Source organism: Microtus ochrogaster, chromosome 7 (assembly GCF_000317375.1).
Source record: "Microtus ochrogaster isolate Prairie Vole_2 chromosome 7, MicOch1.0, whole genome shotgun sequence".
Classification (NCBI taxonomy): Eukaryota; Metazoa; Chordata; class Mammalia; order Rodentia; family Cricetidae; genus Microtus; species Microtus ochrogaster.
Window position 1 is genome coordinate 84782641 of NC_022014.1, and position 25241 is coordinate 84807881.

Here is a 25241-nt window from a genome sequence, read left to right on the forward strand (position 1 = left end):
GAGTTCAGTATCTTTGGCCTCAGCAGAAACTACACTCACGTGCAATATTTATACTAAAAAAAATTAAAAGACAGATTAGGAAACAAAACAGAAGAGCTTCTGAGAAAATAGCAAAAGCAAAGGTCCTATATGGTTGAGGCCCCAGCTCAAGACAGAATTCTGCAAGATCAGAAGCTACCCAGGAGGACAGCTGGTAAGTCCATATTGTAGCCCTGCTTCCCAGACTAGGAATGTTCATGGTTAGACAAACAGTCCTTGGGGGTGGGGGTGGGATCTGAGCTGGCACCAGGTGCCCTGGGTGGGTAAAATTACTGTTAAGAAGGCAGATGGTAGTCCAGTGGTTACCAGCTCACCAGCGGACATTGGAGTTGAGGAAGACAGTAAGATCTGCATTATACTGAAAAATTATTGTCAGCTTGGCTAAATCATGTGTATGGTGTATGTCTTCGGTGGGGTTTACTATTGCTATGAGGAGGCACCATGACTATGGCACCTCAAAACATAATTGCAGGGGCTCACAGTTCAGAGATTCAGTCCCTCATGGCAGGAAGCAGGCAGGCAGGCAGGTGCTGGAGAAATAGAGTGTCCTACATCTTGCAGGCAACAGGAAGTTGACTGACTCACTGGACAGTGTCCTGAGTCTATGAAACCTCGAAGGCTTACCCCCACGGTGACACACTTCCTCAAGAAGGTGTGGCCCAGATTAAAAGATATGACCACCAGCCTCAGGGTCTGGATTAAAGGCCTGTGTCACCTGTCCAGCCTCTAACAAGACCACACTTCCTACAAGGCCACACCTCATAATCGTGCCACTCCCTATGAGCCTATGGGGGCCAAATACATTCAAACTACCACAGTGTAACTACCATTCAAGAAAGCAGGCTGTAGTAATTCAGTGCAGTCAGTCTCCAGGATCCCCAGCTGAAAGCAGTGATTTCTGTGGGTGAACTTTAAGCAGCAGAAAATGACCTCATGCAGGCAGTTTCCGTTAGGATACCAAACAAGGGAGACATGCATGGTAGCTAAATATGGGGTTTAATATACAGGTAAAATTTCTTCGAATGGACAAGTGAGGTAGAAAAGGGGTCTTAGTCCTGTGATCTGAGTGAGGGTGGTGTGTAGGAAACCCAGACACCAGGTGATCCTGCTGACCCGCCAGGAGCTGCCGAGGAAAGGTATCACAGCAGCAGCAGAGAGAGTCTTAACATGAATGACAAGAAAAAGGACAGGCTGTGACAAACATCAATAAGAAAGGAGATTGTTGACACAACGGGAGTGCATTCAAGTCCCTGTTTAAAGACAAGACTAACCTGGAGGGACACAGACAAAACTTGGGAAGGCTCAGCCTTGGAGAGGGAGATGCCCACGTTTCCTTGAACAGGAAGATGTCAGAGCTTTAAACCTTGCACATGTGTGGATGTACTAACAATGTTTAAGCTGGGCACACATCTGTAGCCTACTGCTCAGGAGGTGGAGAGAGGAAGGAGAGTTCAAGGCCAGCCTGGGCTACACAGTAAGACACTACCTCAGTAAGTAACAAAGCAAATCAGGAAGAGCAAAGCCAGCCTACCATCAGGGATGGGCACTTAAATCGAGAGGCTAAATCTTATCATTTAATGTGAAATGCCCGACAGGCTTGAGTTTGAGCATTCTCTCCCAGGTGGTGGCACCTGTGGGAATTAGGGCCTGTTGTGAAGAAGTGGGTTGCTGGATGATGGGGTTTAGAGCCCGGTCCTCTCTCTAAAGACATGAGAGGGTGAAGAGTCCCAGCTGTGAAGAACAATGCCTACCATCAATGCCTTCCCTACCATGACGGACCGTATCCTCAAACCACGAGCCTATATATACCTCCAGAAATTGCTGCTTGTTTGGTATTTGGTCACACTAATGAGAAAAGTAGCTAGTACAGATGGTTTGAAAAATGAAGAAAAGTTTGGCTTAATAGACATTTCTAGAACCTAGAAGCCAGAACTTTGATAATATAGACTCCTGCCTTTAAAAGGTAAAGTAGTATTTTAAAAATTACCAGTTGGGAGCTGGGCGGTGGTGGCACACGCCTTTAATCCCAGCACTCGGGAGGCAGAGGCAGGCGGATCTCTGTGAGTTCAAGGCCAGCCTGGTCTACAAGAGCTAGTGCCAGGATAGGCTCCAAAGCTACAGAGAAACCCTGTCTCAAAAAACTAAAAAAAAGGGCTGGAGAGATGGCTCAGCGGTTAAGAGCATGGCCTGCTCTTCCAAAGGTCCTGAGTTCAATTCCCAGCAACCACATGGTGGCTCACAACCATCTGTAATGATGTCTGGTGCCCTCTTCTGGCCTGCAGGCATACACACAGAGAGAACATTGTATACATAATAAATAAGTAAATAAGTAAATAAGTAAGTAAGTAAATAAATAAATAAATAAATAAAACCCAGTTGGTCCAAGTTACCAAACACAGGAAATTTGCCTAAAGTGGTGCTTAGAAGATTAAGACCTCAAGTTATGTAGCAGAAACAAAAGGGTGAAAACTAAGGAACAGAACGTGAGGGGAGGAGCTGGAGGAAGCAGAGAGTGACGGACAGTTGTCTGTGGAAGGGAGTAGAGCAGACAAGGCTCAGAACCTGCAGTGGGTGCCGTGCAGACACCTGGCGGCAAACTCAGCTGAAGTGAACGAAGTCCCGGCCTTCCTGCAAGTTCAGTGACTTCAGGTTGTCTTCAAACGCACCCCCTGTGAGGTCCTGTGGGGAGAGGAGATCCAACTCAGTCAGGCTTCCTCTTGCTCCTGACTGCTGCAGGGACACTTACCCTCCCTCTGCTGATTAGGGGAGAGGGAAACCAAAGGCCATAGGACTGCTGCGATACAGCTGTGTTGACCACCAGTAGGGTGAGGTACTGAGAGGTGCCCTTGCCGTCTGGCCTAGCCCCTCTCCAGAAGGCAGATAAGACACTCGCTGGTTTACCTCTCCTTCCTGCTATTCAGGGAACTTCATCTCTGCAAGATCTACCAAGTGCCCACCCCGTGACTTCTTACCTGTCACCCCCACCCCCAGTCCCTAAAGGGAGCAAGGACCATAATCTTGCTAAAGAACAGCCCAACTCGTGGCATCTGGTAGGATGTGGGAGGGACCGCTTTGTTTCTCTTAAAGGCATCTGTCTTTGGGCCAGCACAACAGGCCTCTGAGCTGGGCTGTGACACTGACCATACCTGTCCCATCATTGCTACCGGTGGTCAGAACCACTCGAGTGAATTGGGCAGTGGTGGCGCACACTTTTAATCCCAGCACTTAGGAGGCAGAGGCAGGCAGATCTCAAGTTCTGAGATATGAGTTCAAGGCCAGCCTGGTACAGAGTGAGTTCCAGGACAGCCAGGGCTACAAAGTGAAACCCTGTCTCAAAAAACAAAAAGTAAAAGTGAAACACCTGAGTGAGCTGCCTGGAAAAGCAGAAATGTCCACAGTGGCCACACCTGCCACCCTTCCTCTTTTTCCTCTCACTTCCCCTCCTTTCCCTTCCCCATATTTCAGAGAAGTTATCGGGCTTGGGCCAGTAGGTCAGAGTCTGCCTCCGTGAGACTTAACGCTGTTGAACACGGAACTACTCACTGGATGCTCCTGTGTTTAACGTGTTCTGGGAGAGTGAGAGGGTACATGAAGGGAAGGGGTGTCTGCAGGACACAAGCCAACAAGGGTTAACACCGGAGTTGTAGAGGACTCTGCCATCGCACTCCAGAGGAGAAATCCCAGTTATAAACATGGCAGGGTGAATCTAAATTCCCACCAGATGAGTGGTGCCCAGCTTTAAGTGAGACACCCCCACACCACAGCAAGATAGTTCTCCAAAAGGGAAGAAACAGGCCATCCAACATGGGTGGCCTTTGGAGGTGTCACAACCAGACTTCTAGGACAAACCAGAGGAATGGAGCTCACGGCAGCATGGCTAGTAACTCCCACAAGCCATGGTCCTGACATGCCGACAAGACCCAATAATCTGTACCACATAGGAATCAGTCATAAGGACAAAGAGTTGGGATCTGTTCACAGATGGCCACATGAGTAGCAAGCAGACGGTCCTACTGTGTGTACACAGTGCTACATGGATGCCAAGAAGATGTTTTGTTCACAGATGGCCACATGAGTGGCAAGCAGACGGTCCTACTGTGTGTACACAGTGCTACATGGATGCCAAGAAGATGTTTTGTTCACAGATGGCCACATGAGTGGCAAGCAGACGGTCCTACTGTGTGTACACAGTGCTACATGGATGCCAAGAAGATGTTTTGTTCACAGATGGCCACATGAGTGGCAAGCAGACGGTCCTACTGTGTGTACCCAGTGCTATATGGATGCCAAGAAGGTGTTCTGCCAGCTGGGGCCATGCGGTGAGCCTCATATGGTATCTTGCTACTGCCCATAGCTCTTCTGAGCCTGGACATACTACATAGGGTACTTTGGACACTTTGTCCAGTCCCTTAGAACATTTGCACTGTTCTTAAGGAGGCTGTAACTCTGCCCTGTGAGCACACATCCTCTTTTCTAATAAAGATACTTACGAAAAGAGGTGGAGGGCTGAATGTGACCTGCAGGCCAGTGGTTGCTAACCTGTGTCGAGCCATCTTCTGTGTGTGTGTCACGGGCCACAATACAAAAGTTCATTTAAGTAAGAAATGTAAAAATAGCCTCCTTCTGTGGTGAGAGCCTGGAATGTGAGCAGGAACTGGTAGAGAGAGACCAGGGAGCAGAAATGATCATCTCAGCCTTACCAAGAGAATGGGCTGCCTAATGTGAGGCCGGGACCCCTAGTTAACCTTTCTATCAAAATAACTTCTCACCGTATCACAGATAGCAGAAGTCCTAGTCATAGGTGTGGGCCGTGTAATCCATCTCAGAATGAGGGTGAAAGTCAAATAATGTAAGTTACTCGAAACGGCAAAATATACCATCAGCTTATAAATTAAAATTCTGGAACAAGAGATGGCTTCAGTAAAGTGCTTGCCGCACGCACATGCAGACCTGCGTTCAGTCTCTGGCACCACTGTGAAGGCTGGTATGGTGGTATACACCTGCATGCCAGCAGTGGGAATCGGGGATGGGAGAACCCCTTGGTTTGCCTCCCTGCTATAGTCTTTCTCAGTCAGGGAGCTGAGTGAAGGAACCTGTCTCAGTAGTGATGATGAAGATGATGATGAAGCCAGTGTCAGCCTCTGACCTCCCCTAGCATACACAAATATACCACGCACACAAAGAATATCCAAAATAGGTAACACAATCACAGGCAGGTCCATCTTCCTTACTGTGTTAAGAGAAATGCTAAAGACTGCTAGGAGATGCTTGGTAAGCAGTGGAAACAGCTAAGGAGGGGCCTTTCTCTCCTACAGTATCATATACCCGTTTCCAGGTGTGACTGTCATCTGCTACTGTGTGACACCACTCTATAGGAGACACAGACAGACGTGTCTCACTTTCTGGGGGGCTAGAACCCACCCCTGTAATGACCGGAAATGAGCTGTCACAGATTGGAAGCCATGGGTTGAAACACAGGCTGGAGTTCTACCTATGGCCCCACATGTGGGGGACAGCCGCACCTTTTGCTGAGGGCCCACCATATCCATCACTGGTAACAGAAGGTGACAGCACTATCTTTGAAGCTGGTAATACCTTGTCCTGCGGCTGCTGACATTTAGGGTGGCCATGCTGTCTCTCCTGGTAGATGTCTGGAAATTCCCATTAGGACTTGGAGAGAGACAAACTATCCAAGAATAAAAGGAGTCAAGCAAATAATAGACAACTTCCCAGCACTTGCCGTGAGACCTTTAGGAATAAGACTCCCCTGGACCCAAAGCTGGAGCGGGATGGTGGGTGGCTCCGAGGCCAGCAGTGAGCAGATACAGTTTGACAAGAGTGACTGGGGTACAAGGCCTGCTTAGCTCTGCCTCAGCCTACACCCAGAAGCTTCTCAGTGAAAGACAGGCCCATTTTACTACAGTGAGGAAAAGCCATGGGCGGATAGGGCTACTGACCAGTAGGATTGCACACGGTCGATGACCAGGGGCAGGTCCCACGGGCAGGACATACTAGCCCTCCACAGCCCTGTACACATCCCTTCCAGGTGAACTCAACTTGATGGATGCTTTCTGTTAATAAACATGACGTTCTGTATAAGAAAGAACTTCCTATGCAGGATCGCCATTGAATCCGTTAATGTCACCCCATTAAAGAGTTCTGGGAATATCTGAAGAGCAGACTCCCAAGAGAGGGAATCTGCCACATGCTTGACCAGCCAAGAAACAGTGTCCAGAGCAGATGAAGAAGAAAGGTTAGCCCTAGCTCCACCAAGAACCTTGCTGTCCCGACATTGTTAGCTTGGCACAGTTGTTGGGGACTCGTTTCCTGGAGAGACTGGGATTCTGTGTAACACTGACCACAAGTAACCTTGTTTTCCACAGAAACAGGATGCTTGGCACCTATGTCCACATGACCAAAAGCAGAGAAACCAGATGAACCGAAGCAGGGTCCTGTGGCTCCACTGGTCACCACCAGGCTGTTACTCTATGTGGGCAAGGCTGCTCTTCGTGTAACATGAGCCACAGTGCTTGAACGTGGTGGCTGGGCTCAGAACAATGACTTTGAGAACAGCTTTACAAGGGTGTTACCAGGCGTGCCCACCTCATCCCCCACCTCTAACTTAGCTCAGGGTGTTTTTATGGCCACCTGTCTCCTCCAGTCTTAGATTCCTCTCTAGTGCTGGGATTAAACGCATATACCACCGCCACCTGGCCTCTATGGCTAACTAGTGTGGCTGCTGGGATTAACGGTGTGTGCCACCACTGCATGGCTGACTAGTGTGGCTTTGCACCCTGATCTTCAGGCAAGCTTACTTACTAAGGCACAAACAAGATACCACTATAGCTGATTTACAATAGGGATACAGGTAGCGGGCTATGCTCCGGTGCCCACGGTCAGGTCTTGTCCTTTGTTTTAGTCACTTGTCAGAGTGGGAAAGCACTGAGGAGCCCCACCACCAGAGCCAACACTCACCAGCTTCACACAGATGACAAAGGGGGACCGGGCAGCTTGGAAATGCAGGATGGGGACCTTCGGCTTGGGTCTCTCCTATAAAGATGGTGCAAGCCATGAGTCACTAGGGTGTCACGCAGAAGGAACTCCCTGGAACCTGTCCTAACCGTAGCTTCTACTCTCAGTAGCTTGTGGTCAAGTAGCTGATGGAAGTCTTGGGCCAGTTGGGGCAGGACAGGTGGTTGTGTCCCGGATTCTGGCAGCCCCAGCCACCTGATAGCCATAAGAACCAACTCTGGTATGCCAACATTGATGCCCATACCGAAGGAACATGTAGCCGTTTCCCCCAAGGACAGGGGCGGAGTCCTAAGGGGTCCTGGAGACTCTTTGAGGGCTACATTTTTGGGCAGAGCCAAAAATGCCAAAGTATAAGGGGAAGCTGGCATGGTATGGATGATCCTCCCCTCTAAGGTGCTTTGGTGGTCTGCACACAGCTACATACCTGAGACTCCTCATGGCAGTAAAAGCCCTTTCTGATCTTGTTCTCATCAACATCACAGAAGGCCACCACCTGGGGGTGAACACGGACAGGCAGGTCAGATGGTGGTCGCAGGTGTACGGTAAAGACATGACAGGATTGAGGGAGTCAGGAGAGTGGCCAACGGGATGAGGAGGACAGGGTCCTACCTTGCACCGGCTGGCTGCTGTCAGGCTGCGGTATAACCTACGCCCCTGCTTGCCCGCATTCCAAATGGTGAAGCACTTCCAACGGGGCAGGACTTGTTCCTCTAGGAAGTGGACACGGTGGGTCCAGATGGTCACCCTGTAGCCAAGTAGAGGGGAAAGCTAGGGTTGGCCAGATGTGGGCTCCAGAGCCACCTTACCCCTTAGTCCTGGGGACACACGTGAACGGCTTACATGAAGTCTAAACCAAGGGAGATCTGGCTCTACCTACCACTGTCATAGTCAGAGGTCACCATGAGCCACCATGTACAGCAATGCTCTTTGGGAAGTCTTTAGCCACTCATACTGATCCCAATTTCTATTTGGGACCCTGAGCAATACAGACTTGATGGATGGGGCCTCTCCACAGCTGCCAGTTCCACCAGCACATGAGTGCCTCCAGTATGTGGCAGGTGTGTATACGTGTGCACAAACAGGAGGGTTCATGCAAAACCCAGTGGCTGGCATCAGGTATCTTATCACTCTCTACCCTACCTAAGACAGGGTTGAACCTGGAGCAAGCTTCAGGGATCCTCTTTCCCTTCTGGGCACTGGGGTTACAGGTGTGTGTTGCCTTGGCTTTTTATGTGGGTGCTAGAGACTGAACCTGGCTCCGTCAGTGAAGTGCTTGCTGCAGAAACATGAGGACCTAAGTTCAATCTCCCCAGGTTCCAAATTCTAAATGTGGCAACTAGTCCTTCTGAGTTAGAAAGAGAAAAGGAGAGTGGACCAAACCACCCTGGTCTAGTTTCACAGAGGAGTCAATACTCACAAGGAAGGCCTGGGTAAGGTCATAGTCACACTAAGAAATAAACTTTCTACCCTCGATGTCCCTTTCTGGGCACAGTAGGCCCTTGGATGAAGATCTCCAGGGCTGGTTCTTTCTCCTGAGATCTCCTCACCTGCTGCCCCTCATCTAAGGGCCTCCCAGACCCTAGCACTCTGTCCTTTGGATGGTGCCTCCCTTGTATTCAGGGCTGTGCCTCCTGATGTCACTACCCACATCAAAGCATGCTTTGCCTGTTCAGCATTTCCCTGAGATCTCCTACGTGAAAACATTCTAATTAGGGTTGTGCCTAGCTCAGTGGTTTTGGTAGGGGATTCCCTGGAGGTTCTGGGGAACAACATTTAATCCTGAACCCCAGCCAGAACCCCAGCCAGTTCTCTCGATGGCTGCAGTGCCCCCTTTATAAGAGAAAGTCACACACAGGACTTGCTTCAGCCCCCTCCATATACCTCTGCAGCCATACTGTCACCCAAGGAAAGGGAAGACCCTGAGAGTGAGAACCTTGATCTCACATCAGACCTCAAGCAAGGGTCAGATACTTCAGCGATGTCATATGCCAAGAAAGGAGCTTCTGATTTCTATCTCTCAGCAAACTTTAGAGTGATGGGCCCAGCCAGTTTCAATATGGGAGCAGAAGGCAGGAGGGTAGAGTCAAAGGCAAAAGATCAAGACTAGCTGGCACCCCCAGCAGGGGTGTTGACACACCCGTCTGTCCGCTCTAAGTGTAGGTGAGGGTTCTCAACAAAATGAGGCTGAAGCAGCCCCAGGCACAGGCTTCTCAGACCCTGTGAGATGCCAGCAGGCCAACCTCCATCTCATCCTAGCCCCAAGCGCCCCTTCCCTTCTGCCTCCAGCAAGGGCCTTTGCAGGAAACCTGCATGGAGACAGCCCACTGTGAAGGGTTCATGGATATGAACACAGGAAATGTAGCAGGGGCTATGAGGCATCTCTATGTCCTCTCGGGCTCCTCAAGGAATGCCCTGCCTAGACGTGGCTAGAGGGCTGCTTGTCCTCACTTGACCTCTGAGGACACCCTGAGAGTTTGTTCCCATAGCGTTCGTTGGTCACTTCAAGAGGTCTGTTCTGGTCAGCAAGATGTGATGTATGCATCAAATCCATGAGGGTACACGCACAGTGCTCTTGTGCGGTATATGTGCACACGTACCGTGACTGCCCATGTGCCTTTCTGCATGTATGTATGTGACATGGTCATAGGTAAGCAAACATGTACAACAGCAGCTCCTGCTAGAGACTAAGCATGGATGATGTGTTGGTGAGATCCTGCCCACGCACTCGCTGGGTCCACTGGGGTATCTCTGTGTGAGAAAAACCCTGATCCTGCTATGCTCCATCTGTGAAGCTTACTTACAGGATGGTGGGTTTAACTGTACAGTGAAGTCAACTTGGTTTCCCAAAACGCTGGGCACCAATGATTTTATACTGCAATCCCAAACCTGTCCACCAGGACTGGGCTCTAGCTGTAAGGCTCTTAGCATCCTGAGTTTTGTTAGGTGGCTTCTAATGGGAAGGGGGGTTGCGTGCAGTTACTAAAAGGTGTGATGCAGAAACTGCTGGACATCTGGGCCTTGCTAGAGCATCCTGCACTGGTCTTGTTTCCCCTAGGAATCTGCCTGGAGAACAGGCCATCTGGCATCCACAAGTTTGTGTCTTTTTGTTAAGAGACCATCAACTTAGAGCTGGGGTCAACAGCTAGAGACTGAGATCACAGACTCAGCACTGTACCACCCCACAAGAGTCCATGGGTAAGCGGTGGCTGGTGGGGTGGAAAAGGCATGGTCGCTGGTCAGTAGCATCTGTGGCCAGAAACAAAAGGCTGTAAAAATCTTGCCAGAGGCACAAGGAGGATGGCCCACTTGTCCCATCAGGTACCACAGCAGCCGTATGTCAGCACAAGCCATCTTGGGCTGAATACCAGGGGTCAGGACGTGTCTGGTCCCCTCATTCCTACTTTTGAGGTGCATCTTGTTGCTGCACTTATCTGGGGAAAGGGCCCCATTTAGTTCTCTCCAAATATTTGATAAAAGCACAAACCCAGCCTCATACTGCCAGGGAACAAGGTCAGAAACATACTTCTCTTCAGACCTCAACTGTGATAATGGGAAGCTAACAGCTTGCAGAATATAAGCAGCCTGGGTATCATAAAAGGTTAAACATATCGTAAGACCAAAGAACCCTCAGTGAAAGAATGAAGGCACCAGATGAAGTGGCAACAGTCGGTTCAACAGCTCACGAGTTTAAGGAATGCTTGATTTCCTGAAGGGGCTATTCTCCTCTATGTCCTTTGGTATCTGAGGTATTACACACATGAACAAAGACAAATGACACAAATTCAGGCCATTTTGAGCCTGAAATAAAAACGACAGAATCGAGGTATTGCCACCTGAAGACTTCTGATAGATCAGACAAAGACAACTCTCAAGCGAGCCTCACGTTGTAATTACAGCTGCTATCCTGGGAGGTGGTGCGGCTCACAGCTTAAAGACTTTAATCCAACACAGAAACTCACATTAGATCACTTATTTTTATGCTGTGGGTGGCAAAGCTTACTGTGAAAACACAAAGGCATGAACTCTGTCTACACAGGCCGCTCTGCTGAGGGCGTGAGGAGTGCCTGCTGGGTGGGCTGCAAGCCACCACCCAGGAGTCGAACCTCATGGACGAGCATGGGAAGAACCCCCGTTATACAAATGACCGCATCCCAAGGCCGCTCACACTCACGCGGCCTACGGGACGACAGGAGATGAGTGTAGTGTTTCGGTCAGCCAGTAGAATCGGTACCAGAAACACCTGCAGCTTGGTGCCCAGATAGCTCCCACAGTGTTCTGGGACTAATTTCTACTTCTATCAGTGGACACTGGGAAGGGGTTCCTTCTTGGGAGAAACACTGCTGTGTGTTTTAATGCAGGTATAGTTTACACAGGATGAATATAAACCTATACTAGCTGATTTTTAAGACAGCTGTACTCTTGGTTTGTATCTGTTTCACTCGCACTTCTGAACCTAGTTTGCTAATGTGACTGAGGTTTTAGTGAGAAACATGGTCTGTTGCTCGTTCTCTTGTAACACACCTCTGTCTCATACACAGCACAGACTGAAGAGTTAAGAAGCTCTCTCTTTTATACTAAGAGCAAGCCTGGTTCCACATCTTTAACCAGTGGGCTTGGAGAGCCAAGGAAAAGTGAAACGGGGTCCATCGTTAGCCCATCGGATCTTTTCTTGGGTCCCACGGTGAGCTGCGCTAGGTTAGAGCAAATGAGAACAAAGCTGAGAGCAAGCCTTCACCTCACACAATCAGGGAAACCGGTATTTGGCTTTGGCACTGGTATTTCCTGACCTCTGAAACAGGACATCCGGTAGCCCTGAAGGACTTACTATGAGATGCTACAGTATACTCTGACCCCACCATTTTCCTCCTCAGTGGTATTCCCTACACCCCACCCTTATGAGCTTCATGAAGTCCTGACTCCAATCATACCAGTGACTTACAAGTGGTCTGGGCCTGGCCACACCGGCACCTTACCTGTCCTTGCCGTCCCAGGAATTTCCAGGACTTGGTATGTCCTACTTACTCAAGGACCGAGTGTGTGGCTGCATACGGGTGATAGCGGTAGAGCAGCAGGTCGTGGTCCACACGGAAGACGCCACCCCCTTTCCTAAGGTGCTCATAGAAGAACAGCAAGTCCTCTGGTACCCCCTGAAAAAGCCAGAGGACAGAGCTCACCATGCTGGGTACTGACCCAGGCCATCAGGAGCTGTGGAATGGTGTTATGTTTAGAGCCAAGGATGGTGGCCCCTGTGGCCCCAGCTCTCTGGGAGGCAGAGCTCACAGGATCGCTTGAGCCCAGAAGCTAGTGCTCAGTCTGAACGCCACAGCCAGACTTTGCCTCAATAAAAGAATCCACTGTTGATACTCAAAGGTGATGTAGTTTGGTGCAGGTCACATGAAAGAAATGGAGATTAGTAACTTGTTCCTCAGCAGGTAAGGAATGAACTCTAAGACATAAGGATGAAGCAGAGGGTAGGCTGTTGTGTGGATCTTAAGTCCAGTCCTGTCTTAAATTCTACTCTGTGGGGCAGAAAAGGTCTTGGGGCAAACTATCAGCAATCAGTGAACACAGAGCTGCGTGGCCTTGGAAAATGGAGATCTCATCAGTGTGGCAAAAAGGGGATGGTTAGCTGGTTTCCCGGGAGGCCCTCAATGAGACGCTGAAAAGGGGAGAGACTGGATGCGTCAGAAGGCAAGGATATATCACCTGAGTGCAGTCTGTTACAAGGTTGTATTTTAACATCGTGGTCAGAAGGGGGCGATGTTGAGCTAGGAACCAGGAAATAAGCAGAGAAGCCATGGAGGTGAAAAGTACACTTGTCTCAAGCAGAACAAATACTGCCTTGATGAAAATTCACTTCCTCCCACACCATATAAACACCAATGTGCTCAGAAACAAAACTTGAGACAGGTCTCTGAGCTGTATCATGCAGCCTTAACAAACAGAAAGGTGTGGAGGTGGGAACGTTTTGGATGGAAAAATCAATACCTACTCAAACTGGTTTCAAAAGGGAAAGTAAATAACACAAAACAGATCTGAGGATGGGCTTAGCTCAGACTGGGGTCGGGCTCACCAGCAGAGATGTTGCTTGAGAGTGAGAATGTTCACTACTGCTAGGCAGGGGCTGGAGGACAGCAAGGCCAGATGGCCTGTTAGCCGGCTCCCTGCAGGATACGAGCCAGCCCTGAGGATTCAACAGACCCAGAGGTAGAGACAAAGTAGCTAATACCTTCCTTACCACCTACAGTTTCCCACCAACAGCATTAATGCAAGCTGAGGTACGGTGAGCCCACAGCCAAGATGCACCAGAGACGTTGTGGCTCTGAGCATGTTCACCGAAACCCACTGCAGTTAGCACAATGATGAGTACCACGGGGGTGCTGGAAAGTGTAGTGGTATACTTGTATTTTGATAAATAAATCTTGCCTGAAGACCAGAGGCAAGGCTAAAGCCACTGGAGGTCAGGCAATGATGACACACACCTTTAATCCGAGTAGCCACACTAGTTTGCCACAGAAACCAGGTGTCACACGCCTTTAATCCCAGCCCTAGAAAGGAATATAAAACGGAAGGCGACAGCTCACAGACACAGTCTCATTCTGAGATTCCTGGAGGCAGGATCGCCATTTTGGACTAAAGAGAGGTAAGAGTCAGGGACTGGCTGTTTTGCTTTTCTGACCTTCAGGTTGTGAACCCCAAGTTCTGTCTACAGGAAAGAGTCTGAAGTGATTTCCTGAAAATCCTGGCCTGATTAACGGTGCCCTGTGGCACCCCCCCCCACACACACCCGCCACCTAGGGGAACCCAGAAAGAGTCCAAGTTCTACTGGTTGGCACTTACCTGTCCTCCTTCATCAAACAGGCCCACATGGGAAAACCAGGCCCGAGAGCAGAACCACGTGGGCATGATCACTGTGGGGCCGTGGGAGGTGAACACCTAAGAGAAAAGAGAAATTAGGACCAATGTCACTGATAGCAAAGACCAGCTTGTCAGGAACAACCTACAGTCTGTTACTCATGTGTCGTTAAGGAAGTGACAAAAGAATTTATGCCCCTTCTTTGTGGGAACAGGATTCACAAGACAGACAGGAGGAAATTAACCCAGGCTACTCCCAGGTCCCCACTCTCCAGCTGATGCTCACTGCTAAGCACATTAGGGAATCCTCTGCTTATGCAGGAGGTGAAGCTGTGTGTGGGGACCGACAGTAAACACACTGCTTCTAACTGCAATAAGAGAAATCTGAAGGAGCGTGAAAGGATTCCAACCACAACTAGATAATGAAGCTCAACATGGCTTCCTGGAACGACACAAATATCACAACTGACTCAAGACACAAAATCTGAGTAATTTCTATTAGCTTAGCCTTCCCCCCCACACACACAAAAAAGCCACGGCCAGGTGGGTCTCTGGTGAACGCTGCCAAATGCTTAAAGAACCAACACCCTCTTCACAATCTCTTCCACAAACAGTTGTGCAGAGTCCTTCTAAGTCACTCTATGTAGCCAGGATCACCGGATGGAAGCAGCACACATAAGTGATCTTTATGAACAGAGGCAACAAAAATGCTCGTGAATGAAGTTTAGCTGTCACAGAATAGGACCATACCCATGAGGAGGTGGTATTTACCCCAGGACAAATGCATCAAAAGCAGACTGAGGATGAGAGAGCCTAGATAGATGCAGTAGCATGTGGTAACACCCAGAGCTCTGCCAAGAAAAGCCCTGGGCTGTTGAGAGCATCGGCTGACATAATGTACACAAAACCCTGGCACCAAGTCTGGTGCACCACAGAACTCAGTTAAGGTCAGTGCCTCCACTGCTTAGGACTTTAGGGTTTGTCATGTACACGGAACATACTCATCCTTTTTCATACACCGCCATACCTTCTTAGTAGCTAGCTCTTACTCATCCTGACCAACATGTCGTTAGTTAAAAGGCTCTTCCCAGGGACACCCTCCCTAGAGCTTACTGTCATCATACTGACATGCAAGTATCTATGATTGGCCTCTCAGCACTGGCTGGAGCTTCCTGAAGGCAGAGAGTGCCCAGAGAGCATCTTCTGGGAGGAAGATTTTACACCTGCGTTACCTTGACTACAAATGGTCTGGGCCCAGTCTCAGCTGAACCCAGGACAAATGTCTGTATCAGAAAGGTAAAAGAGCAGCCAAATCTTGTTAGATGTGGTAACACACACCTATAACCTAAGCACTGGTGACGTACCACGGCATGCCAACGTATACATACATATCAATGAATAAACAATAAAAAGAACTTTTTAAAATTAGGTTTAATGAATAAAGGTCCTTTCCATCAAGCCTGACGGCTTGAGTCCAATCTCTGAAAACTGATATGATGGGAGAAAACAGCCTTTCTCAAGCTGTCCCCCAACCTCCATATACGGGTAACAGAAGAAGCATGCTCATATAGAGAATCAATCAATGTTTAAACAATCTTAAAACCACACCTGTATCTCAACACTCAGGAGGCTACAGCAGGAAGATCAGACAAGCCTCGGCTACATGAGACTCTAGCTCAAAAAATTATAAAGTAATCAATTAAAAAAAAACAAATAATAATAGTCAGTTCTCAAAGACAATGGTGAGGGACTGAAGCATGTTTAAGCCAGGTATGCCCTTGATGGGGAAAATGCCACAATCCTCGTAAGGAAGATACACAGCCCTAACTCCTGCATCACCTGCTTCAAGAGTCTGCCCTGATGAATGGTCTCCTTTCTCTGTTATCCCCAGTCAGTAGCAGGAGGACTCTCCAGGGGTGAGTGTCTAGGCGTGTCTAGGTGGCATGATGGCCACCTCATCACCACCACTCAACAAATCTCTACAGCTGTAGTGTCCATTTGAGCGGTGAAGGTCAGCTATGTGGCTAGGTTCCAGGCTATGGTGGCTGAGCAGGCCTGCTATGCGTGGTGAGTACTATACCACATCCCAGGGTAGAGAGATCCCAAGGTCCTGGGCTTTTAGGAACATCACACCAAGAAAAAGCATCAAAGAGACCCTTCTATAGTCTAGTTCCCACCTCCCTGAAGTCTGGCTCAGCCCCTGATGGAGGGATAGATAGACTCCCAGCTTTTGTTCCAAGGAAATGGCTGTCAAAAAGAAATGAGGCTGCTTCATCGGGGAGTCAGGGAGATTGCTCAGGCAGTGGGGGAGCAACAGGGGACAGGACAGACGCTGACATCTGGGGGAGCCAGGATCCGGGAATGCCTGGATAAGTTTCTACGCCCATCCTCAGCAGCTTGAAGGTGGCAGCTGGAGCAGATGAGGGAGCCATGGGCAAAGGGCCATCCCATCATCACTGCTGTGAAAGCCATCTTCCCGTAGTGCTTCAAGGTCAGGTCCTACTTGGGTAATTCCAGTCCACGAGGGCCACTGACACCAGACAACTGATGGGCAGCCAGATGTTGGAAGAAGAAGGAGGAATTTTCCCAGATTCTTATCAAGGGTCCAAGTATCAATCAGGCAGTTTGGATAACACCTACTCACACAGAGGTGACCACACAGGGGGCGCTCAAACAATGTCTGTGTGCTCCAATACTGAGCCACAGACACTAGGACCCTGGAAACCCTAAAAGCAACCACTTTCAGGCTTCAGGATTCAATCCATAAGCACAAGCCTCAGCTCTCTGGCTTTTTTTCTTTTTGAGACAGGATATCACTATATAGGCTCTGGCTGTCCTAGAACTCACTATGTAGACCAGGCTGGTTTCAAATTTACAAAGATCTACCTCCCTCTGCCTTCCAGGTGCTGGGATTAAAGGCACTGTGCCACCATGCCAGGCTCCGTATATTTTAAAGATTTATTATTTTATGTGTATTGGTATTTTGCCTGCATGTATGTACACCTGTCCACCATATTCGTGCCTGGTACCCTCAGAGGTCAGAAGAGGGCATTGATAGGAACTGGAGAGGCAGATGGTTGTGAGGTGCCCTGTGGGTGCTGGGAACAACCTGGTTCCTCTGTAAGAGTGAGTGTGGTTAAGCTTTCTAGCTCCTACTTCCACTACTTGACAGAGAGGCTTAGTGGAGTTTGGACTCTGAGACCTTCTCATTTCTTTATGAGCCTCAAGGATCCTTCAGAACGGGATTTAGGGCATCTTGTGGTATCCAGGAACCACTAGCTCCACAGGGACGATGGGCTGTAGATGCTAGTCAATACAGAGTTATCTATATGATTTATTTATTTTGGGAGGTTGTTTAGAGGTCTTTTTCTTTTTTTTTTTTTTTGTTTTGTTCCATTGATTCCAGAAATTCTCACAAGCATCCTACCAAGAGTTACATTCCCAGTCCTCTCTGCTTTAAATTTTGAGGCACTAAGTTACCCTGGCTGGTGGTGTTGGTTGTTTTACTCTTTTGGCTTCTTTGGGGTCCACCACTCAGCTCTGAAATAAATACACACGTGGAGTCTTATTCTTTCTTATAAATACCTGGCCTTAGCTTGGCTTGCTGCTAGCCAGTTTTTCTTAAATTATCCCATTTACCTTTTGCCTCTGGGCTTTTTTATTTTCTTACTTCTATAGTCTTATTTCTGCTCTTACCCCGTGGTTGGCTCCTTCTTTTCATGCTCCTTGATCTCTCCTGTTCTTCTCCCAAATCTCTCCTATTTATTCTGTCTGCCTGCCAGCCCCACCTATCCTTTCTCCTGCCTTGCTATTGGCTGTTCAGCTCTTTGTTAGACCATCAGGTGTTCTAGACAGGCAAAGTAATACAGAGTTAAATACAACATAAAAGAATGCAACACATCTTTGCACCATTAAAACAAATGTTCACAGCATAAACAAATGTAACACATCTTAAAATAATATTCTACAATAAACTGGTCTTGAACTTTCCAGCTTCAGTCCCAGCCTCCAGTATGACTGGGATTATAGGCTGTGCTATCAGGCCCAGCTTACAGTCTATCTGTAGAAGTCAAGTTGAACCTAGCCTCAGCAAGTTCAGTTCACTGCTAGAACTCTCCAAAGCTGAGCCTCCCTCCACCTCAGAGGAGATGCTTATCTACCCTCTCCTAAGGAGAGATTCCTCCCCATGGCACAAGGCCCAGACTCTCAGCACAAATAACAAGTCATCTGCCCCCATTCCCCATCACTGTCATCCTGATTCCTGCAGCTAGAATCTTAGACTGGATTTGGATCAAAAGGACAGAATCAGAGGTTGTCCCTAGGCTGACCCTCTGCCCCACTGGAGAGGCCTTGCTAATGGCTCCAGTTTAGAGCCTCAAGTGCTACTCTCTCAAGTGGCTAGCTCTTGACAAGGTCTGTGACCCAGGGGTAAGAGGTTTAACCTCTGAGACTGGCTTTCACATCTAAAATGGGGATACTAGCCAAGCAAGGCACCTGCCTTTAATCTTAGCATCCAGGAGGCAGAGGCAGATCTCTGTGCATTTGAGGCTAGCCTGGTCTGTAGAGTGAGTTCCAGGCCAGCCAGAGCTCCACCAGTGAGACCTTATCTCAAAAATACATAAAAGGGATACTGCTATTTCTGCCTATTTAAGTTAGGAGTTGAATGTATTTCCTTAACTTGCTATGAAGTGCTTAAAAACAACAGAACCAATCCACAGTTGGATGCCATGCATGACATGGTGAGATGCTGGAAGGCTGCCCCTGAGGTCAGAAATGTCTGTTCTCATCTTCCCTGTTCAATGCTGTGAGTGAAATTCTAGCCAGTGCAAGTGGACAATAAATAAATACAGCCTGCTTTGGAAAGGAACTCCGTATTTGAAGATCACATGATTAAGTTAAAAAAAAAAAAGGAAAACACACATACACAATCTTTGTCAATAAATGAAGTTTGCAAAGCAAAATTCAACTGGATCCTAGGTACAAGCAAAAGGCGCTCCGAAAACAAAATGAAGAAAATACTTTCAGGCTGGAGATGTAGTTCAGTGGATAGCGTGCGTGCCAGTCTTCCCAGCAGCAGCTGCTGAAGGCACGGTTTTTTTCTTCAGTGTGATTTTTGGCACATCTGGAGAGATGAGTCAGTGGTTAAGGGAACTTGCTGCTCTTCCAGAGGATCTGGGTTCAGTTCCAAGTACCCACACGGCTAACAAACATCTGTAAATCCCAGAGGTGCAGGCACAATACTGTGGCCTCCACTGGCACCGGCCAAACACCCATATACAGGAATTAAAAATAAAATCTTTAGGTGGCTTTAATTGCATGTGGAAGGACTCCAGCCAGCCCTTCTCCCCCATCCACTGTGCCTTGCTAAAAAAAAAAAAATTAGATTACATTTCTGAAGCTAGCCCCCAAGGCCTATTTCCTTATTTTGCCACTTCCTCCTCCTGAGGCTGACTGCCATGGTCAAGCTATTGAAGTATTAAAGTCCAGCAATCAAAAGCCTCCTCTGGCCCACCAAAAAAAAAAGCCCAATTTAAATTAAACACCTCATCCTAACACAGGGTTTCCCTTTTTAAGTTTTATAAACTGTCATTTTCCTAAGGGTCACATCTGTCTCCTCTCTCCAGAGGCAGTCCTTTGTCCCCCTCTGGGACAAATATCTCTGCTCCCTTCCCCTTCTCCCTCATCCTCTATCCCCTTTCTTATTCCCTGCCTTTTGTCCATCTGGGGCAAATAAACCACCTCTGTGCTGAGTGTCCTGAGACAACACTGATCCTTACAGCATGGGTATATTTGATCACCCTGTAAAGATGTCTCTCTGTCCTTCCTCACCCACCTAAGGCACCTTCTGATTGTTATCTTACTCTCAGAGTTCTATAAAGAGGGTTTTGCTATTCCTTTGTCATACCCAAGGACACACAACTGGCAAGTGGCAGCCAGGGGACTGGGAAACAAGAATACAGGCCCAGTTTATTATCCTCATTGCTGAGCCCTGTTCTTTTTTGTTTTTATTGGGCTATATTTCCCTCCCTTCCCTCCCCTTCCACCCTCTCCCATGATCCCCATGCTCCCAATTTACTCAGGAGATCTTGCCTTTTTCTACTTCCCATGTAGATTAGATCTATGTATGTCTCTCTTAGGGTCCTCTTTGTTGTCTAGGTTCTCTGGGGTTGTGATTTGTAGGCCAGTTTTCTTTGCTTTATGTCTAAAAGCCACATATGAGTGAGTGCACATATATTTGTCTTTTTGGGTTTGGGTTACCTAACCCAATATGATGTTTTCTAGCTCCATCCATTTGCTTGCAAATTTCAAGATGTCATTTTTTCCTGCTGAGTAGTACTCCATTGTGTAAATGTACCACATTTTCCTTATCCATTCTTCAGTCAAAGGCATTTAGGTTGTTTCCAGGTTCTGGCTATGACAAACAATGCTGCTGTGAACATAGTTGAGCACATGTCCTTGTAGCACAATTGAGCATCCTTTGGGTATATACCCAAAAGCGGTATTACTGGGTTTTGAGGAAGGTTGTTTCCTAATTTTCTGAGAAATCGTCACACTGACATCCAAAGGGGTTATACTAGCTTGCATTCCCACCAGCAACACAGAAGTGTTCCCTTTTCCCCACAACCTCTCCAGCATAAGTTGTCATCAGTGTTTTTGATCTTGGCCATTCTTACAGGTGTAAAATGGAATCTCAGAGTTGTTTTGATTTGCAGTTCTCTGATGACTCAGGATGTTGAGCATTTCCTTAAGTGTCTTTCAGCCATTTGAGATTCTTCTGTTGAGAGTTCTCTGTTTAGGCCTGTACCCATTTTTTAATTGGATTATTTGTTCTTTTGATGACCGATTTCTTGAGTTTTGCATATTTTGGAGATCAGACCTCTGTCTGATGTGGGGTTGGTGAAGATCTTTTCCCATTCTGTAGGTTGCCATTTTGTCTTGTTGACCATGTCCTTTGCTTTACAGAAGCTTCTCAGTTTCAGGATGTCCCATTTATTAATCGTTTCTCTCGGTGTCTGTGCTACTGTGGTTATATTTAGGAAGTGGTCTCCTGCGTCAATGTGATCAAGTGTACTTCCCACTTTCTCTTCTATGAGGTTCAGTGTGGCTGGTTTTATGCCTAGGTCTTTGATCTCTGATTGGTCTAATAAAAAGCTGAACAGCCAATAGCTAGGCAAGAAAGGATAGGTGGACTTCCAGGCATAGATAGGCACTCTGGGAGAGATTTGGTAGCAACACTTTGAGAGGTTAACAAGCCATCTGGCACAATGCATATTAATATAAATGAGTTAATTTAAGTTATAAAAGCCAATTGGGAACAAGCCTAAGCTAAGGCCAAGCTTTCATAATGAATATAATGTCTTTGTGTCATTATTTAGAAGCTGGTGGTCTAAAGAAGTCTGATTAATGACTTTTCCACTCCATTGGTCTGTATGCCAGATTTTGTACCACCAGTCTCCCAGTTTTATTATGGTGTGGTAGTATAATTTAAAATCAGGTATTATGATAACTATACTACTGTTTTCTACTTAAGATTGTTTTGGCTCTTGAGAGTCCTTTATGTTTCCATGTTAATTTTTTTTGTTATCTTATTTTTTGTTCTTGTGAGACAGGGTTTCTCTGTGTAGTTTTGTCTATTCTGGAACTAGCTCTGTAGCCGGGCTGGCCTTGAACTTATAGATATCCTCCTGTCTCTGTCTCCCGAGTGCTGGGATGAAAGTGTGCACCACCACTGCCTGGCATTATTGGAGTTCTTTTTTTTTTTGTTTGTTTTTTTTTTTTTTTCGAGACAGGGCTTCTCTGTGGCTTTGGAGCCTGTCCTGGAACTAGCTCTATAGACCAGGCTGGTCTTGAACTCACAGAGATCCGCCTGCCTCTGCCTCCCGAGTGCTGGGATTAAAGGCGGGAGCTTTTTTTTTTAAATTTATTTATTTATTATGTATACAATATTATTCTGTCTGTGTGTATGTCTGCAGGCCAGAAGAGGGCACCAGACCTCATTAGAGATAGTTGTGAGCCACAATGTGGTTGCCGGGAATTGAACTCAGGACCTTTGGAAGAGCAGGCAATGCTCTTAACCACTGAGCCATCTCTCCAGCCCCCATTATTGGAGTTCTTATAGGGATTACTTTGAATCTGTAAATTGCTTTGGTGAAATGGACATGCTCACAATATCGATTTTCCCAATCCATGAGCATGGGAGGTCTTTTTATCTTCAAGTTCTCTTCAATTCCACTCCTAGTTTTAAAAGCTCTCATCGTAGAGGTCCTTCATCTTTCTAACTAGGGTTATTCTTAGGTATTTTTATGATGCTACTGTGAAGTTTTCTTAGTTAAGTTCCTTATTGGCATATAAAGTTATTGACTTTTGTAGTTGGTTTTATCTCCTGATACTTTGCTGAAAGTGTTTAACAGATGTAAGAGTGTTTTGGTGGAGTCTTTTGGGGGAGTGCCTTTTAAGTATAGGATAACATTGGGTGCAAACAAGAATAACTTGACTTCTTCCTTTCTTATTTTCACCCCTTTTCTTCCTTTTGCTTTATTGCTCAAGATTAGACTTTCCAAAGAGTAGATACTGTTGATTTTAGAAGAAATGCTTTTGGCTTTCCTCACTCAGTCTAATGTGATCTCTAGGTGCAGCTCTGACACACAGCCTTTAACATGCCGAGCTATGTTCCTTCTATTCCTAGTGTCTTTGTGGCTCTGCTCTTGAAGGGATGCTAAACTTGGTCCAGGCTAAGTGAAGTTTAGCACAGTACATCAATCTGTAAGGCTATGCACACACATTCCTGGTCACAGAGAAATGTAGGCACGCATTACACATATTTCCAAAGACACACATGTACACACAGACATGTATAGTATTGACCACATGTGGACACAGGTATGGATGCCTGGCTCATGGTGGACAAAGGGCGAGTCAAGCGAGAGCAATCAACAGGATCCTGGAGATTTCTCGATCCTGAGAAAGTGGGCAGCTCTGGTGACTCTGGTCCTTCAGGCAGGTTCTAACCTAAGAACTTGTTTCTGCTTGGGATTTTTAAAATTTGGTTTCCAGCAAGATGGCACTTGCAAGGCTACCGATGCTTTAGAAACTTTCCAGTCATTGATTTTTTTTTGTACTCAACATTTAATTTTCAATCAACATTTATTTATTCGTGGACTAATCCTACATTTTCATGTGTCAAGATGTGAAATGTAATATGTTCAGTGGTCACTGAGCTGGGTCCCTAAACAGGGATGCATGTGGGCAGCAGGTGATTGATTTCTGAGTACACATATGTCCCTTTACTTACAACCCTAACGAGATATAAAATAACCCTGTCTGATTATTCCCCACTTACCAATACAACAAGGCCACATTAGCAAAAAGCTAAAGCTTGGGAGGACCAGAGGCCTTGGCCCATTGATCACTGACTCAGGGGTCACGGTTTCCCCCGAAAACGTTGTTAAGCCTATGATTCAGCACAACAAGTCCAGAGAAAAGCATCTTTGGCAGTTTGGTGGATGCTATAATTCCAGAGCATAAAACAAGTCCCCTCTGCTGGTGAGTGAGAGATGGACGTCAGGCACCTGGTCATTCCATAACTTCTCTTCCACCTCTGCTACCTCAGGGACACAGAGAAGGCGGTGGAGAGGTACAGGCCAGGCTTGCGGGCATCCTCAGTGCAGAGGGCTCTCCACTTTCCCCAGTTCCCAAGGTTGACATTAGGATACCTGGCCTGGGCACTTCAGGATCTCACGGTGGTGACAGTAAGTGATAATAACAAGGTTATTATCTCCCTAGATGCCCTGCAGGGTACAACAGTGTTATGGCCCCTTCCTCAGGGTCCTGAAACACCTGGACCAGCTCTGCTGACAAGGGATGACAATAGCCCAGAAGGGACTCCTACACTCCCTAGCACAGACAGATCTGTATTGAGAGGACTTCATCAGAAAGTTTGCGTGTACACACACACACACACACACACACACCTAAACATACACACGAGCATTATACACAGAAACACACTATACAATTAAGAGGTCTGAAAAGACAACTCTCAGAGTGGGATGTTAATAAGGCCACCACCAACTACCAACAAAAACTAACAACAAAAACCTAACAGCTTCAACTAAAATGGACCAAAAATGTGATCTGGCATTTCTCCACAGAAGGCACCGTGAGACATGAACAGCCGTTCAGCTTTGCTTGGCCCCAGAGAAACATGAGATGCACCTTTGCCCCCAACAGAAATTTGCTATCAACAGCCTCCCCCAGTCCCCCCACTCTGCAATCAGATGCTAGGGGTATGTGGTAAGGCTATGAAGAAATCAGGGACTCCCTTACCCCCACCACTGCTGGTACAACTGCTGTGAAAAGCAGCTCAGCAGTTCCTCAAAACAATTGAAAATAGAATTACCGTATGATCTGGCAATTCCTCTTGCGGGTGCACACCCAAGAACTGAAAGCGGGTCTGGAACAGATGTCTGTAAACTCACTTTCGCCACAGCCAGAAGATGATGGCAAACACGGGTAGGCATGTAGCCCAAGCGCGTCATGGGGTCTGACTCAGCCCCAAAGGATGAGGTTCTGACAGCCGCTGAGACACAGATGACCCTGTCGACATTACACCAGGTGAAGTGGCCTGTTTAGGAGGCCCTTAGAGTTGCTCACAACTCCCAGAAACAGGGAGGCTATCCCCAGGCCTGGGATGGGGGGTGACCCTGAAAGCAGTTCACCTGGAGTTGTGACTGGTAGAAGGGACGTTTGGCAACGCTAAAGAACACTTCCCACATGTGAAGTGTGAGATGCACGCCGTGTCACACAAATTGGTGGAACCCTGAAGGTGCACCTGAGATCTTGATGTGCTGGTAACTTTACTACCAACACGATGTATCCGAGGTAATAATCTTGGCTGATCATCTCCACAAGCTCCTGGTACAAAATTCAAAGAATCTTGCTCAGGAAGCTGAAATACAGTGTTTTCTTCTCCCACTTGGCCCCTGAAGTCTCTACCCAGCAATCTCCCATTGGGGTCTACGAGGCTGCGACCCAGTAGTATGCTGAGTACTTCCGGCCCCAGTGCACAGTGTCCCAGCACCAATCTTGAGGTCCAGACTCAGAAGTTTCTAGAGACTGTCCTTGAGGCAGGGATCAAGAGCTCTCTAGCGGAAGGCTATAAGACTGGAACACAGCAGTCTTTGGAACTAGTCTAGAAGGCCAAAATCATCCAGTTACCAGGTCAGGAAGAAGTCTCTTACCCAGGTATTAAGACCTTGGTGGCACATGCTTAAAATCCTAGCACCTGGACCCAGAGGCAAGAGGACCTCCAGCTC

At 47.5% G+C, this 25241-nt stretch overlaps 1 protein-coding gene across 3 annotated transcripts in view; it reads right to left on the reverse strand.

The window, feature by feature from the left end:
* Positions 1 to 824: 824 nt before the first annotated feature.
* B3gntl1 (UDP-GlcNAc:betaGal beta-1,3-N-acetylglucosaminyltransferase like 1) overlaps positions 825 to 25241 on the reverse strand; it is a 70932-nt gene continuing 46515 nt past the window's right edge. For 2 of the 3 annotated variants that reach the window (XM_005350921.2, XM_026780354.1), the window contains 6 exons: positions 13912 to 14007; positions 12094 to 12218; positions 7681 to 7816; positions 7496 to 7564; positions 7015 to 7089; positions 2407 to 2718 (listed from right to left, as the gene is read on the reverse strand). In XM_005350921.2, coding sequence (XP_005350978.1) covers positions 2638 to 2718; positions 7015 to 7089; positions 7496 to 7564; positions 7681 to 7816; positions 12094 to 12218; positions 13912 to 14007 — 582 coding nt within the window. In that variant the 3' untranslated portion in view covers positions 2407 to 2637. Of the gene's footprint in view, positions 1201 to 2406; positions 2719 to 7014; positions 7090 to 7495; positions 7565 to 7680; positions 7817 to 12093; positions 12219 to 13911; positions 14008 to 25241 lie in introns of those variants that run through there. The other variant, XM_026780353.1, reaches the window with a different exon arrangement.